Consider the following 18,191-nt stretch of genomic DNA (forward strand, 5'->3'; position numbering starts at 1 on the left):
ATGACAACTACAGTGAAATAATTCGATGATTAATTTTGATGGCCTGAGTTCGACCCCGATTCTGCATGTCAAACATTATCATCTGGGTTCCTCTCTCGTAAAAGCCCCCAAAAATCTGAAATATAGATCCATTGACAACACTGCCAATCTTTCCAAATGGAATCATATAAATATGTCAGCGGTAGTCCCTTGACTTGTATAATATTTCATATTTGGTTATTAATTATTAACAACATATCAGAAACTTATGTTTCATCCATGTATATCATTGTTTAAATAAACTGTTGCCTGGGCTCTGCATGCCTGATCTCCTAACTGACATGTTAATGTATCAACAACACACAAAAAGTGGTCTACATACGACAAATCAATTGACCAGAAATATTCCTCCAACAAGAGAAATTAAATCAATTTAACACCATTCGTACTATTAGTGATACATATACTGTAGGTACAGTACTAACCACACTTACTTTCTTACACAGCTTTTTATAACCTTGAAATTATAAGAAGAGATAAGAAGACTGATGATCTGTAAATCATTGTATTTTAACCATGGCATTGCATTTGTCTTTCATACAACAAACATTACAATTTCACTCTTTAAACACAGGAGGGCACTATTTATCAACCTAGAAACGCTCCTGTGAGTCAAGTCATTATGGGATCCTGCTCTGGTTAAATAGCCAATTTACAACAGTTGTGTAACGTGGTCAAAAGTAGGTGAAATGCTAACCCCCCGTCGTCAGTCGTAATATCTATAGTGTATGTGTGTCCTCCTGCATGGTAAACAAGAATCAGTTTCATTCAGGATTCAAAGAAACGTAGCTTATGAAGACTGCACAACTATTATACGCAGATGAGTCAGAACACTTGTTTAGTTGTTTATATTTATAAAAGAAGATACATCGCTAGGAGTAGATAAAAAAACATCAATACATACATGTTGCATCTATACAACATCGATGTATGTATGTATGTATGTATATATATATATATATATATATATATATATATATATATATATATATATATATATATATATATATATATATATATATATATATGAGGAGTTACTGACTGATTCGATAGAAATGCAATTGCAATGAATATTAGCACAGCCTTTGCAATCATATGTCAATCTATTAAAAAGCTAAAAGGCATATTGGACATCCTGTAGGCAGTGAGCTCAACAGACATCAACAAAACCAGCAGAGGAGCTATCATATCTCGAAAGAATTATCACTTATCCAACAGAGCCTGAGACTATACAGAACACTGGTGTTGACTCAGAAGAAGGGCTATGTGCCTGCCTTGTGAGCTTCCTCTAGTCTTAATTTGGTGTCAGCTCTGTGGACTTTTACAGAGATCCTTACCACATAGAATAATTAACAGGGTTTTTTTTTTTTTTTTTTTGTGATACAGTCAAACCGTGTTACACAACATTCAGTTTGCTTACCTGGTTCTTACATATACTTTGTGTTAAAGTCATAGTTGTGGATGACACATTGGGATTTTGGGATATAGGATTCAATTCAAATTCAAATTCAAATTCAAATTCAAAAAACTGTATTTGTCCCTGGGGGGCAATTCAAGGGGGACAACGTGGTTGGATAAGATTTCAGTCAGTATATGATCTGATGATCTGTATCACTAGCAACAGTGTTCATTGTAGCATGCCTTCTATTCAGAGAGCGCAGGTTTTAGAATGTCATAATTGACTAATCAGAATCAAGTATTCAAAACGGCGGTCCAATTAGGCAATGGAAGAACTTGGTCAAATGTAACAATAATGTTGGTGTATGTTAGTTACGTTTTTTTCGATCAGCTATGCTTTATGTCAAGTGACTCTGTTCGTCACAGAAATGCCCAACGTTCCATTTCTATCATTATTTGTCGCTTGCAGTGCATGAATGTTTTAACCATTCATGGCACATCTCTACTTTGCTCTCCACAGTCCTACCACAGCAAAGCCATATGTGACTAATACTCACAGTGTTGATTATTTTTTCACTGATGATTTTTCTTGGGGTAAAGGAGAAGCTTTTTCCGAAGCATGCAAACAGAAAATCATTTTTTCTTCATTATTATTCTGACGGCCTCTCAATGCCTTCCGAAACAATCGTTAGATTTGCACTGCAGCTGTCAGTGTTGCAATATAGCCAGATGGATCAAGGTTTGCAAAGGAAAACAACAGTATGCAGCAGGTTACAGAGAATTGACGAACATGTTGTTAGTCATATTTTCATATTTCTACAAACAAACCTGGGGTGGTGTGAAACACTTTTATAAAATTTGAGACAAATTTACATTTTTAAACTTCACTTCCTTTTTGTCAAAAATCTATAGTTCATAAATTTGTTTAAGGACTGGTAAACGTGTTCTACCACATGTAAATTTGTGTCAGCGCTTGTAACAGTGGTTTACATCTTGTACATTTGTTTTGTAAATGTGTTTTTTCCTTGGTAAAGGTGTTTCGGTTTTGTAATTTTACAAAATTTAAAAATAATTGTTGCGCTTTGTACATTTTCAAAATCGCATCTTACTTCCTGTTGTTCCAGGGTGGCTTAAATCTCACCTTGATGAGCTCATTAGATGCATTATAAGAGGATGAAGTCGCTCTTACAACAAAATTAGGCCAAGGGGTTCCTTTTTTTTCTTCATATTGGCAGTGGGGGAAGTCCAGTGGCTATTTACAATTGTGCAGAAGAAAAGAGAAAATGACAACCATATGGCTATAGCTATACAAGAGCTTCCAAACAAGAACTGGAGATTCAAACACATATTTCTGCTGTTAACATGGTGAAGTTTACTTAGGCTGGACACCAAATGTCAAATTTCTCCCAAAGGCAAAGTGATTATGTCAATGAGATTAGTTTAATCCTGATGGGAAGATTGGCATTTTGCATAGCAACCTCTGTCATCATGTTCATGTGAAAATATGAATATGATGTTGTGCTAAAACAAGATAAGTATTAAATGGACTTGAGACTTTATTATAGAAGGATTGATTTCAGTAAAGCTTCATATCTCCTGGTTATCTAAGCACTGAGCTGCTGGTAGAGGAGGTGGAAGTTGGAATGATGGAGCTGTAAATATTTGGTGGTGGTGGAAATTGAGGTAGCACATAAAGGATTCAGATATTGGGTCGTTGATCACAAGACATCAGCAAAACACATTTGGTGTCTCTTTCTCTATTGGATAGATACAACCAGCTGATGACTGCAGGGAGTTATGAATGAGCAAACACAAGGATTGAATGCAGAATAGTATATGGAACAGGCATTCACATGTCATTCCTATTTCATTCCAATTAACTGGACATTGCATTGAGCTTCAAAAAAAAAAATAAATGGGCCATCTTCAGATCACCACAAATTATTTAAAACAGCAAACATAGCTCAATAAAGTTTATGGGTAATTATTAAGTGCAAGAATGAAGCCAATTACACAAAGCAAGATATATTTATATTGTTTTTATACACGATGTGTTTAAACCAGATAATGTATGTATGAATGCATAAAAGTAAAAAAGTATACATTTATTTGAGGTTAAAAGCAGTTTTCTGTAAAAGGCACATCCACTCAGTTCACTCACTGCTCTTTTGAGACACCTGTGGCCATATAGCAGAGGCTGGATGTCAAATGGGGCATTCTACATTTAAGCTGTTACAGGAACACAATTGATTTAATTGTCCTCTGCTTGGCGCAAACTGAGCCTGAAATCAGAATCATTAATAATGACGAGAAAGCGATTTGCTGTCACAGGCTGTCTCTTGCCTCTAAAGCTGTGGGACATGTGAGGGCCAGAGAAGCACAGAAGAATTGCATTAAATGGCTATCTGAGAGCTGAAGCCTTAACAGCAAAGGTTTAGCTAATAGTCATTAGTCTGCTGAATGTTAGCTCCTGGCTTCACCAACCCACCGGTTAATGTGAACAGCATATTTTGAGCACTTGCATCTAGAATTGAAGGGCAAAGTGCAGCAAATATTGGGAATGTCAATTTTTTGGTAAAAATTATTGTGTATCACATGTATCAATGACACAAATGTGCAATTTTTTAAAAAAAATTTGGGACATGTTTTAATTAGAAGAATTATTGTACACATTTTAAAGGCTACATAATATTATTTACACTAATAAACATTTTTCATTAGAAACTAGATTAGCATGGTTAGCATTAGAATGAGAAAGCATGTCATATGTGTGCAGTTGAAGTTTTGTTATTCAAATGTATATTTATGTATTTTTTTGTTTATTCTATTTACTTTCTTAATCTCCAAGGGGGAAATTCTGGTTTGGTAATTGGATAGAGAAAGTTTTCATCAAGACTGTAAGGACATTTCCATATTCAGTGAAACTCTTATGAAAGTAATGTTTTGCTCAAACAAGTTGGAAATAAAACGTTGTTGATAGACTGATCGACATATTTGATTGGTCATTTCAGGAGACTGTTTGCTTAGTACAAAGACCCATCCCTCATTTCTTTCAAAATAAACTACTTTCCTATTACCTAATCAGTTAGGTACAGTATGAAACATCTTGTTAGGATTATTTTCCTGAAGTTGAAAATAAAAGCTGACTGCACCTTTCATCTTCCTTAGAAAAGCTAGCCAGAAGCACTTTTCAAGATTAATAGAATAAGAAGAGAAACTGATAAGCTTGTAGTCCTGAGCAGTACAGGCCAACAATGTTAAACAGCCCAGAAGAAGAAAACAAAGAAGCAGCACATTCTCTGTTATTGTAAACGTCAAATATGGTTTCCTGGAAAGAATCATTCTGATGGCTTTGTTCACGAAGGCTGTCAAACTAATAAATCATTTAAGGGAAACTTTTTATCTGCAACTAACTGCCTAATTCCTTTTAAAGGAATTAATTGTGTTTAGTAAAGTTCAAGCCAATGCAAACATCAGGAAAGTGTCAAAGGTAGACTTTTGACTTTTTACTAACAATGTTGCATTTGAATGTGATGGATGTTAATCTAAATCGGCTTTATTATAAATATATAAATACATAAATATATTAATAAAAGAAAAAAACTGTTTAGACTTGTTATATCTGAGTATACACAGTTCATGTAGTATGTTTAGTTGTGTTTTTTTTATTTTTCATTTCTGGACAATTCATTGTCAAGTATTGAAGAAGCAAAGGATGAAGCCTGTAGAAGATACATATCTCGTGTGTATGTATGTGAGGTAAATGAAGATATTTGTAGGTATTAGATTAATAGGATTGGGTAATAGGTTTCATTTTCTTCAAGTATTGCTTTGCGCTTTCTTCTGTTCTCATTTGTTGCAGTACTTTATAGAACTTCTTGAATCTGACGCATGATGTACCTTTCCACTTCTCATATACACAAAATACTGTATAATAGAGTACAAAATGTTCAGTAATGTTACAAATCTCCATTGGGTATGTCAAAGTGTGCCTTCTGAGCTAAGAAAGATGACAAAACATTAAGAGTGAATACATTCAAACACTCAAGTATCCCTGAGAAACAAACCTCTGGAGCCAAACATGAGAGTCTGAGCTGCCAGCAGGCAGCAAAATATATCTCCTTTAAAGTGTTGTTTATTTGTACAACCTAATAGAGGGATCTCCTGGAAATGGAGGTACGCAGAGAAAAAACACTCCTGCCTTGCCGGACAGCTTCCCCACAGGGGCCAAAACACATGAGACGAATGGCCACAATAAGCAAAAAGCAAGCTGCCCCTAATCTATTTAATAATAAATGATGCACAGTGTGCTAAACTGTGAACAAAATGCTTATGGTCTTTTTTACCCCCTGCTGTGACTGAATCTAAAGCGGTTTACAACAGACAATATAGGTCACTGTTCCGTAATGGAAATCAAACACTTTAACACCAGCAGGAGATGAGGAGTTTCCTGAGCGGGTGTTACTTTGTGTAATTTAAGACTGCCTGCAATAAAAATATGACTCAATAGGTTATCTAAGAGCTTATTCCTCCATATGGTTATAGGTAGAGCAGCTACCTCTAGTGGCCATAACAAATAATTTGGGGATAAATAAAGTTCTTTGAATTGAATTACATGTTATGGCCACGAGAGAAGTATTACCAGGGAATATGACCAATAATAATCTGAAGGGTGATAACGTCCATTTGGCTCCTTTCATACACTGACCTTCAGTGCTTCGATTAGTTTTTGTTTTAAATAGTCCGGTTCGGCTTATTCTTGAGTCTCTGCACAAATTACACAAAAGCCAATACATCTTCTAAAGTTAGATAAGAGGGTAGTGATAGAGGTAGATAAATATAAACTTGAAGTCTAAAACAAAAGATAAGTTAAGTCAAACAACAAAGGGGTAATGGAAGGAGTCACAAAACAGCCAGAATAAGATATACTTTATGCACAACTGTGATCTTCATTTAAAAACAATAGCACATAGCTGATGGTTTTGCCTCTCTGTATTCACCAAACCAGCTGCGCAGAGAAACTTCCACCTCCCTATGTAGCCTCCCAGCCCAGCTGATTGTCATCAGCCATCAGGTGAGGGAGCACATCACAGGTGCAGTCAATATATGCTCCTGATGAGCAAGGAAACCTCGAAACCTAGTTGCCTTAGGAATCTATCTATAACACATTAGCAATCAATATTTAGACAGAAAAATAAGCTTTTTTATTTCATTATTTAATACCACAAGTACACATAGAGCATTTATCTGCAAATAGCATGGTAATCATTACATATACAAATAATCAAAGGGAAAAATATTTTCTTATTAGGATATTCCAGAGAAATTGGAACGTCTTACATACTTCTGAATACTTTACATACCCCAGAATAACATTCATACAGAAATATCAAATTTCTTAACTGCCAAAAAGAAAACAAAAGTGGAAACAGAAAAATACATTTATACAAAAGCAGACAGATTATATTTTTTTCAAGAGCTTTGGACCTTACTGTAATAAAAGTAACCACATAGAAATCAATGATAAACCAATACTCATTCTTGCTAGTCAATACAGTAACGCATCACAGTAATAATATTACTATGAAATTCCAGTAATAATATTACTTTTAATAGTAATGAGTAGTGTAACAAATTAGAAATGAAATGGCAGTAATAATATTACAGTTACCCACATTACAACCTTAGAGTTGTTCTTATTAGCCCACTTCTGATTTAAAATGCAACAATCCCCAGATTAATTTTTTGCACAGATCATCCAAGATGGAAGGGAGCGAGCATCATGGTTGCCAGGTTGCCGCGGGTGTTTTGTTTTGGGCCCTTGGACTTGTTTTGTTAGTTGTTAGCTTGGAAGATGGAAGAGCACAAGTTTACATTCAGCGGCTGGAAATATTCCCATTACTTAAGTTTTGTTGAGAGGAAAGATAACAACAACACTGTCAAATGCTAAATTGTGTCCCAGTACTAGGACTCTTTCTACTTAAAAAAACACAACCTCAAACCACTTAGGACCGCTGTACTATCAATGCTTTCACCCAGTAGAGCGGTTATTTGTTACCTCTGCCTTTTCTGGCTGACAATGCCAATTTAAACTTTTTAGAGGCCTTCGTCACCACTAGTTCTTTGCCGTCATTGGTGCGTCAGGGCCTAAAGGTCAACAGAAGATGTTATTTAGAAGTCTTCCATGTATTTTACAGTTATTCTTCAAAATGCTGAATTCAAATCACAATGTATTAACAATTTGCACAACACCATTGTTACAATTACTCACACAGCAATTTTATGTACTGTTTGATTTACGAGGCCACATTATGAAATACATAGATAAAGCACACATGCGAATGCTAGACTATTCATAAGCAATAACATACTCATCAATGACGTTTATATATTATACATCAGGGTCAACATGATCACATGCACACATAGATATCAGGCTGCAATACCAAGCTTCAACGATCTTTTTCCGTTCAGTGTGAATCAGGTGTCATGGCATGTCCCCATTTTAGGCTAACTCACCTTTGCCCACAGGCCAACTGAATGTTGACCAATCACAGAACTGTAGCAGCACAGATTGTCGAGAGGCCAAGAAAACTAAACCAGCCTATCACGAGAAATAAATGTTTTAAATTAAAATTAGTCAAGTAAAACAGATACTTTCTTCAGTTAAAATTACTGCAATCATGATTCTAATTGTTTATAGGTCATTTCTATTATCTGTTAGCATTAAGCATTAAGCGAACAAATGCTAAGAAAGCTTTTTTAAGAAGTAAAACAACAACATCTGAATCTCAATGGAAACATAGAATTGCTAGAGCGCAAGTAAACTGATTTCTAACTGCTAAATTAAATTACATTTGAAACCTACCCAAGGCTGTGCTGGGTAACAGCCACTGCCTTATTAACTGCATTTTTACCATTTAAATTAGGTACCGGTTCGGTTTGATGGTACTTGTCTGTTTGGACAGTAAGTGGTGCTGGAAAAGAATTTCCCCAAGGGGACAATTAAGTCAATTCATTCTTTATTTTTTTTTTCAATTAATAAAATACATACCAACAAATCCAAGGTCATTGTCTGCAATGTATCAGATTTTTTTATCTCTTCACCTCAAATGAATGCATTCAATCACCTCTGTTACAGGCACCGAGGAGGTCTTCGTATCCATCTCATCAACAGTCTTACGGGGAGCATACTTTGACCTCCAGTGCAGCAACACAATCCTCCTCAAGTACTTAACAGTGTTGTTCTTGACGCTAACAAAACAGAGGGTATTAATCATGCTGTTGCTCATAGTAATGCACTCAATGATATAGAAGGCCACTAATGAGTTTTTCTGGCGAGAGATAAGTGTAGGATGGAAATCTCTGAGGATAGTGAAGCCGTAGTACGGTGCCCAGCACAGAATGTACGCCGTCAAGATCATAATCAAGACCATCACCGTCTTGCGGCGACAACGCAGCCTCTTTCTAATCTGTTGAGTCTGGAAACCCGGGACGTTCTTGAACCAAAGCTCTCTGGAAATTTGGGCGTAGCACATTGCCATGATGATCACAGGCCCAACGAATTCCAAGGCAAAAATAAACAAGAAGTAAGAGCGGTAGTAGGCCTGCTGGTCCACGGGCCAGATCTGAGCACAGAAGACTTTATGAGTGGTTGGATCGGAGCCGCCATGAGGGTACATGGTCTCAGAGGCAAAGTAAGCGGAGGGTATGGAAATCAAAATTGGAACAATCCAGACTACTGTAATCAGATAGTAGGCAGTTTGGTACTTCATGCGAGGCCTCAGTGGGTGGACTATAGCCATGTACCTGAAACACAAACAAGTCAATCAAATATAGGGTTTCAATATTATCACATGCTGATTGTATTTACATTTCACACAACGTTGCAACTTGATTGAATTTGTAGAATATTTAGCAGAAGTTTATTGTATTTATGTTGTTTTCTGCTTGTTTAAGTGTACTGAAACATACAGAAATGCACTCAAAGCATTTTTTGTTTTCAATTCTGGAAGCTTCCAACAATGTAATGATGTTGTTACTGTTATTCCAACACTCGTCAATGATCACTTAAAATGTTGAAAGCCAACCCATGTTAGATTCTAATCACATTAAGCATGACAGCCTTCCTATAACTTGTTTTGCATTTTAATGTTTGGTCAGGATTTTCTAAGACTATTTTCCTTTTCAATTTCATGACACAATCCATTAGTCTGCTCCAGAATTACCAAATCTTTTATATAATAATAAACTTTACATCCCTATGCAGCCCTCAACTACAGAGCACTATAGCCCTCTGCAACAGGCCAAGTGGATTCTCTGTAAGAAGCTGCTCTTTGCAAGCTGCTGCCCGTCCTGCACACTAGAAAGCTCGCACATTGTCAGGGGAGATATTGATTGAACCATGATTTAGAATTATCATTTTGCTGCACTAAAAATTAATCATCCAGCCTCATCAGCACTCCTTACAAGACGTTGTTAAACTTAGACGTCCTTTGGGTTCTGTGTGCACTCATGAACATCCAGTATGTAGGTTGTATATGTTGATGTGGGCATTACCGTACAGTGTCACAAACTAGATCTTTTATTAGTAAATGTTTAACATAACATAAGTTGAAATATTACATACATGTATTCAATGAATAGCTCACTAATTCATCATAGTTTCTATCCTTTCACTCTGCTTTATTCTGTTGGGCCTCAAGTACCAGAAGTTCAACATACTGTAACAAATAGTACTGCTGGTGAGTCTGTGTCATACCAACATAAGCAAAATGTTCATACAGTAGAAATTGTTTTGAAATCAAATGACAATTCAGGAATTTGAAATTTAGTCTTCATATGTTGTAAAGAAAACTGAATAAAAATACATGATAACCTTCAACCAGTATATTATAGCTTTTGCTAGAGCAGGATTAAATAGTGACGTGTTTGGCACAAATAGATGCAGTTTAACAGATGGACTCTTCATTAGATGTTAACTACCTGTTACATATTGAACAGACTACGAAGCCAACGGTTTCCTTTTCATCTCTCCATGCTAATTGACTATCAGAAACTAATTAAAATTTCCATCATATTATAGTTTATAGTTTCAGTTAACGCTGCACAAATGGTGTTGCAATATAGTGAACATATCCACTCCACTGTGGATATGTAACTGTAACAGGTAGAAATCAATCAGGGAGAGACTGATTAGAACTACTGTGATGAAAATCGTGGTGGTAGATATTTTGTAACAGATGTTTTGTTGCTTAATTCAAATGTGGTTACATTATTGCTGATGGGCTGTTGTTAATATTGATGTTTATTTTATTAGATATACGATCAATGTTAAGGAAGAGCAACACATGCTTCATCTTATGTCTGTTTTGATTTAAAAAAAAACACTGTAGGAAATGACTGGAATGATGTACAACAGACATAAAAGAGAGAAAAAAAAAGTTCATTTTTGAACTGCCACATCAGTTCAAAATGGCAGCTACATTGTCATGTGGTTATGATCTTCGTGAGATTCTTTTGTGAGGTGAGAAGTACTGAGAGATCGAAACATGGAAGCTTTATTGATCCATGTCTCCGTAGATAGTCCTGGTAGATGTATCCAAGAAGCAGTGGCTCATAACTGAAGATAATGACTGAACGAGCAAAGAAATAACAGACTCACCTGTCAATTGCAATGGCAAGCAATGCATTTGTGGACACGTAGAGGGACACAGTCCGGAGGTAGTTGACTGACGCACACAGCACCAATCCATGATCCCAGGAAAGCTTTTTCACCACATAGTAGTCCACCAGGAACGGGCAACACACCACCGCCACAATGAAGTCTGAGATGGCCAAGTTGGCAATGAGTAAGTTGGTGAGGTTTCTGAGTTTTTTGTAGCGTGTCAGCGTTGCAATGAATATGAAGTTTCCCAGTCCGCAGACGAGCACAATACAGATGAGCACCACTCCGATGAAGATGGTGGCCACAAAGAAGGTCTGGCCCTGCGTGGTGTCTGGGATGTCCTCAGGAAGAATGCCATAGTCAGTTTCATACATGTCCATGTAGTGATCCAGTTTGGCTGCTGGAAGACTCCCAGTAAAATCTACGTCCATGTGGCTAATGTTGGGGTCACCCATGTCTTAGCACTACACTCTTATTTAGCTTACAACTAATGAAGAAAATACGAATAAAAAAATATGTTGTTTGTGGATGATGTCTTCCGGTATACGATGGAAGCTGTTTGTGTGAGGATGAAGCTTCAAACAGATGGAATCTTCTTTGGGCACAACAGCAGATCTATACTGTGAACACACAGTTTCTATTACAGCATTATTACGACCAGTCAGGATTTATGTCAACGAGGTCTTGTAGAAACAAATTAGAAACAAATCATGTTGTTGCCCACAGTTTAATCTGTGTGACATTTCTGTGGTTTTTCTGATGAAAAATGCCTGTAGGTTGGGTCAGTAAAATACAAAAAAAAAAAAAAACCTGAATGCAATTTATTAGGACCTTGTCACTTTGCAGCGAGCCCACGTCATAGACTAGGTGTGGTGACAGGGCATTGATTTATTTGCTGCAAGAGGGCCACTTAAAGTCTCTTCTGTTTACAACTGTAAAACCAATTCACAATTAAAAGTGTGCATTTAATCAGATAAGACAAAGTTCACCTTCATTCAGAAACAGTAAATAAACTAGGCTGCTTGGCAAACATAGCACACTCCTATAAGATGGAGGGTTATTATGACTGAATGATATGATCCCTGATCTCAGTAACTAAATGTTTTCAATCATTTTGTTTTCTTCTTAATAAATAACAGAAATTATTCTGGTTTTATGCAGTACCATGCCAATAAAGAAGTACAAATTAAGAGTATCTTATGAACTATAACAAACTATCTAAAATGCACACAAAGTCAATCTCTAAAAAGAGGGTGAATCAATTGTTCTGCCTTTTTTCGGCTCATCTCGAATGAGTCCACCAATGAGCAACGATCCAATATTATTCACAATAAAACTTTATAATCTTAGGCACTTACCAGCATACGTTTCAGAAGCTACCGCAACTTTTTTCGGCTGAATAGGCTAATAATATTTTTTTTTTTAAAAGCCCAGCGGTGAAGACTCTGTCGCTTCATCTGCCTCTCTCTGTGCGCCTAGAAAGAGAGGGAGTAAAGTTGCGTCTGCTTGTCCTCCACCTCAAGTCTAATCAGACGGCGACACGGGGGAGGACCTACGTCACACGTCTATCGGCTTCAGGAAAAAAAAGATTTTTTTGTCTCTAAATTGTAATTACAATGGCAACATTTCACATGCGTTAATATTTAATTCACAGGTAAATAAAACATGCTTTATTGCATTCAGAAACGAGTTTAAACTGTACATTAATTCAATCAGTTAGCTACTTAATACAAATGTAACAGCTTGTAGTATGTTTAAAATAATAATTACATAGACTTTGAACCTCCTTCCCACCTGTGATAACAGTTTTTTTTTTTTCTTTAAATCTAATGTACTGGCAGGAAGGGATAATGGGTAACTATGGTTCAGCTGAAGCCGTTCAGGCTGAGGCTAAGTTGGTTGTTTTGGGTTTTGTTTTTAGATACACTGTGTAAAACATATTTCCTACTACTTCCTTATGTGATTTTATGGATACACTGTGTCAAGTGTTGTTGAATTGAAAGTCTAATAATAATAATTATATTAAAAAAAATACCAAAAAACAATTTGCTTGATATGTAATTTCTTCTGTGTAAATGAAATTAAACTGTTTACCCCTTGTCCATATTATCTTAATGTATGCAAATGAAATGTTAATGTGATCTTTCACAAATAGAAAACGACAGGTGCATGTGCCCACATGACAGTGCTTGCAAGGCAAAGAAGGGTTAACATAAAGTTCGCCAACTTAATGAATGTCCACAGTGGTGTATCATGATTAAGTCTTGTTTAGTTTTGTATTTTGAGGTTTGGATTTCCTGTGTGTTCAGTTTCTTAGTTCAGTCTTCAGTGTCTTCAGTTGTATTTTGTCATTTCATGTTGTTGTGTGTCTTGGTACTTTCTTAAGTTCTGCCATCTGTGTTCCTTGATTCATGTTCTAGATCTGTGTTTCTAGTCTTGTGTCTGTTCCTGCCTCTGTGCGTTTCCCCCCTGTCTGATTGCCCTGAATGTCCTCACCTGTGTAACTCATCTCACTTGTGTTTCATTACCCCAGTGTTTATTTGGTCTCTGTGTTTCTTCACCTCTGTGTCAGGTCATTGTCTGATGTCTGTTCATATTTTCCATGATTCTCTGATTTTTTTAGTCAGATTTTTGGAATAGTAAATTTTTGTTTGCATATTTATTTAAGAAAATAAATAGTCTTTTAGTTCTACAATTTGGTCCTTCTCTCGGCTATTTTAACCATTTATTTCAAGACTGATAATGGCAGCAAACAAAGGCCTTGTTCACGTTGCATCTCCAAATCCAATGTTTAGCACATCCAAATTGTATGTATTTTTTTTCTTTCTTTTTGTTTTTTTCTGTCAGCCTGGACAAAAATAGCCACATGATATTCGATTTTGCCAAATCTGATTTAAACCACATGTTGGTGGTTTTAAATGAGATTTAAATCTGATTCCTACAGATCCGACTCTTCATTGTGTCTTCTGCGTCACTTTGAAAAGTGAAGCTAAAATATGAGGCTACAAAAGATTCTAAATTAAGAGCTGTTTGGAAGTCTTCTTTGGGAGCTGAGCCAAAAGAGCCGACACTCTGAAAAGAGCCGAACTTCCCATCACTAGTTGACAGCCAGCAGACTGTCAGTAGTAGTTAATGCGTGTTATTAGAGGACACCTTTCAGAGAACACAGAGAGCTCAGGCTTTAATGACATGCACACATGGAAAAATCCACGACAGTGAAAGCAAATTAATCATGTGCCACTGCATTCATTACTTCTATCTCTTTGCTGTTGGTGTGACAATTGAGAATAACGTCTCCTGTTTCTCCAGCAATCTATATCTGCTAATTTTTCCAATTCATTGTAAACTGCAGAGGAGCATGTGCTTGTCTCACTGTTCTGCATAAAAGCAGAACCAGTCTGATAGTGTTGATTAGGAATATTTACGCCTGTATGGTAGACGTCCTCAAGGTTGGTCTGATTCTTCCATGGTAATGAGCCTCTACACTTTGGCACTTGACAAAATTGATAAATCCCATGGATGTATAGAGAGATATTTAAATAAATCTATTACAACAAAGATTCAGAAAAGTTCCAGTTTGTATCCGTATTTGGAGGTAAAGACAACTCAATTTTTATTGTCATTATTGACAGGTCTTTTTATTTGTGGCAAGTTTAAAATCAGCTGGAATCCCCCAAGTACCAGACACTCGTATTACATCTGTGTCTTTAAAATACATTCTAAGAATATAATGACTTGTTGAATAATTATTAGTTATTGAGCAATTGTACAAACAGCTTTATACCTTAAATATCAGGTTGCCTCAATGGTGGTGAATGATATTGTTGTATGATGGTGTTTCAGTGAGAATCTCTTGAGTTTGGTTTCTTTCAATTGAAATTTCATGTAATGTGGATATTAGAATGCACATAACATACACTCCTACATATTTTAAACCTCATCATCATCATCATCATCATCATCATCATCATCATTTCCAGGGTTGGAATTGATTGGGCCATGACAAAAAAGAAATAACCCTTGACTTCTAGTGCTGTAAGAAGTGTTTGTCTAAAGGTTCCGGTCTTGTGGGAAAAAAAAAACCAGAATAACTAAAAACCTCTTTGATATTCACACCGATTGCTGTCAGCGACACTGATTACAAAGTGGCTTTGGGGTAGGGTGGGAGGGTGGAATCAATACCAGAGATGTTAAGGAATAGACAGCATATCTCTCATGACACACAAGCTTTTCATGTGATTCACTCGGTTATTTCTTACCTTAAAGCATTTTTCACGTAAATCAAGATATCAGTCTTTTATGAGACTGTTATCTTCATCTTATTTTTATTTGCATTTTCTAGCCGGAGTCCATCCAGTGTAAAGACAAAGCTGTAGGAAGCTTGTCAGCACCAAATCTCTGTGATCAACCATCCTGAACAGCAGATAATCCCACAACGACAGCAGCACTGATGACTTTTCAAGATCAATTCCTTACTGTGATGGAAGGCTAGTGCGGCAGTACCTTTCTTCGCCTCAGACAATCATGTGTCAATAGCTGCCAAATGGCTTTTTGTGTTGTCTTGCACTGCAGTAAGTGCAAAGGGCAGATAGAGTCAATACAGTTTGAATGTAATAAAGCATAATCAGAAGTGCAGTTTGAATATAGTATAACTATCTAAGACACACAAATTGACATATAATGGATCCATAATAAGAGAGAACTTGCTGTCTCTTTTGGAACTTGAACTATTGGGGGACTGGCGGATGTTTGAGGGGCAGGGGTGAAAATTTAAAAAAGGGCACCTTTATGTGGTGCAGAAAGAAGTATGTTCAGGAAGAGTTGCTTAGCTCTCAGGTACAGCTAATGGGTATCCTAACAAATAAAGGAAATGTTATATGACAGCAATAACTCTATATACGTATAAATCACCTTTTTAAAAACAGACATCTAAAAAGGGATTTTACAGGCAAGGAAAAGACATGAAGTCAGGACAATAACAGATTCCACATCAACAGTCAGGCCATGTCAGAGATAATATAAATAATATAAAGGCAAAAAACAAACAAACAAAGAAAGGCATGTTTCAGCGATAAATCAATACAATGTTATGTTTTTTCCTCTACAAGAAAGACTTGGAGGACACTTAATCATGTTTTGTGAATCAAGAGATCATCATGGTCAGGACTCAATAAGTCCAGTAGTAAGCCTTGACCATATCTGCTCCCTGAGCTCAAAAGGGATGAGAGAAGTGACGTTGCATGCTCCCTATTATTTTTTATTGCCCTCTAAATATACACACTCTGCCTTGCCTGCCTCTGTCACTGTAGCTCAGGAGGCAGGACCAGGGGGATAAACACTAGATGTTCATTTCCAACTCTGGACAGCTTTTTAATCTAACCAAAGCTTCAAATTTACTGCCGCTTGTAACCAATGAATATAGATAGGAAAAGAGGGCAGATAGATACTGGCTTTCACTCGACCATCAACAATATGAACAAACACAATCTTTAATCTATGGCCTCTGTATAAGGGTGGACGGATAATTAGTTTATTGGTGACGATGTTGTGAAGTTTATTTATTGTCCATATATGGGTGTTCCATATTCACAAAAGCATTCTGTCATATTCAAATGTTTGTTCACACAAAGAAATGTTGCGTTCATAGTCTGCCACGCAGTTACTGCTCTTCTACCTGGTGTTCACTTTTGTATCTTGTGTTTCTTTCCTTTTTTCCGTATGTGTTCATTCCCTCTTTCTCTGCTTGACTGCCAATTGTACGGCAGCAACAAATTAAATATCCAGCTAGATTTATTTGCTTCCAAAGGACACAGAAAGGGCTCCAGGTCAGAGGTGACCTTACATGTCAACAAGCATTTTTCCTTTTTCCATTTCTGTAAGGTCAAAGTACACGACCATAAAACTGACTTCACAAAAGTAAGTGGTTTACGTTTTGTGGTAGAACGAAAAAAATGCAGTAAACAATAAATACATAACCTAAACCTAAAAATGTGATATGGTCTATAAGAGAGGGAAACAAACTGTAATTGAATCAGACGATCAAGGGATGGACGATTAGTCAGTGTTATTATCAGTGTTGGGCTCGTTACTGAAAAAAGGAACATATTACTGATTACTTAATTTATTACTTCCTGCCAACACGATTATGTTACACTATGCTTTATATTACATTTCATAATAAGCCTCACATTTCATTAGTTCTTTTTCGCTTGTCGCTGTCTATGATTGAAATCCAGTCTTGGTTGTTTTGTAGGCATTGTAGGGCTACAGCGATCCTCCGTGGCCGTTAGTGGGGTTTATTTCCACGAGCTTCTCGTTGTTGTGCTGTCGTCAGTAGTTGTAAGTGCTTTAGGAAGTTTGAGGTTTTGTTTTTTGCAGTACAAAGAGTCCTAGTACCGGGACACAATTTACATCTGACAACAACAACATCTCTTTCTTCTGTTTTCAGTGTTTGGAGCCAGACTCAAGTGGACACTCCAGGAACTGCAGTTGGGTTTTTTTGCACTTATACTTTGGCTTTATTTCTCATAACAACAGGTTGCTTTCTAGCTTTCACTCAATATCTAAGCAATTTTACTTCAAGTTTTAACAGAACAATATCTATTATCTTTATAATGAATTTAAATTTAACATATTTGCATTTTTAGATGAATGGCTTTATGTGGTAAGGGAGGGTCTGAGAAATTATTATTTTAGAAGTTGTCAAATGAATGTTGTAAAGAATGCCAAAAAAACTCACATTTTTACATATATGTGTTAAATAAGTTACAGCCCTTTTTTATTTTATTTTTTCCATGTGCATTAGACTTTTTGTTTGGTGGTCAGGCTTCACTACCAGTCTGCCTGTTGAGCTATGGGCATTGCTGAGGCCAAAATATGCTGATGAAAAGCCATGACATGTTTTTCACTCAGCTGTTTTACAGACAACTTGCTGGATCTGTCCAGAGGGGCATGACTGAACTTACATCAGCATGCAGAGCACAGGCTCTCTTCCTCGTTCCTCTATTCCTCTCTTTTACGCTCATCGCTCCTTAACGTTTTTGTCGATACGAGAGTAGAAGTACAAATACAAAAGGGAAATAAAGAT

The 18,191-nt window shown here is 36.5% G+C and overlaps 1 protein-coding gene across 1 annotated transcript; it reads right to left on the reverse strand.

Moving 5' to 3' along the window:
- Nucleotides 1-8,540: 8,540 nt before the first annotated feature.
- Nucleotides 8,541-11,612, reverse strand: prokr1b (prokineticin receptor 1b; the record flags this gene model as incomplete). Its single annotated transcript, XM_079363145.1, has 2 exons — nt 11,102-11,612; nt 8,541-9,246 (listed from the first exon to the last, which is right to left on the reverse strand). The coding sequence occupies exons 1-2, from the start codon at nt 11,557-11,559 to the stop codon at nt 8,541-8,543; spliced, it is 1,164 nt and encodes a 387-aa protein (XP_079219271.1). The 5' UTR covers nt 11,560-11,612.
- Between the last annotated feature and the right edge of the window lie 6,579 nt (nt 11,613-18,191).

Source organism: Symphodus melops, assembly GCF_947650265.1.
Source record: "Symphodus melops genome assembly, chromosome: 15".
In the NCBI taxonomy this organism is placed as follows: Eukaryota; Metazoa; Chordata; class Actinopteri; order Labriformes; family Labridae; genus Symphodus; species Symphodus melops.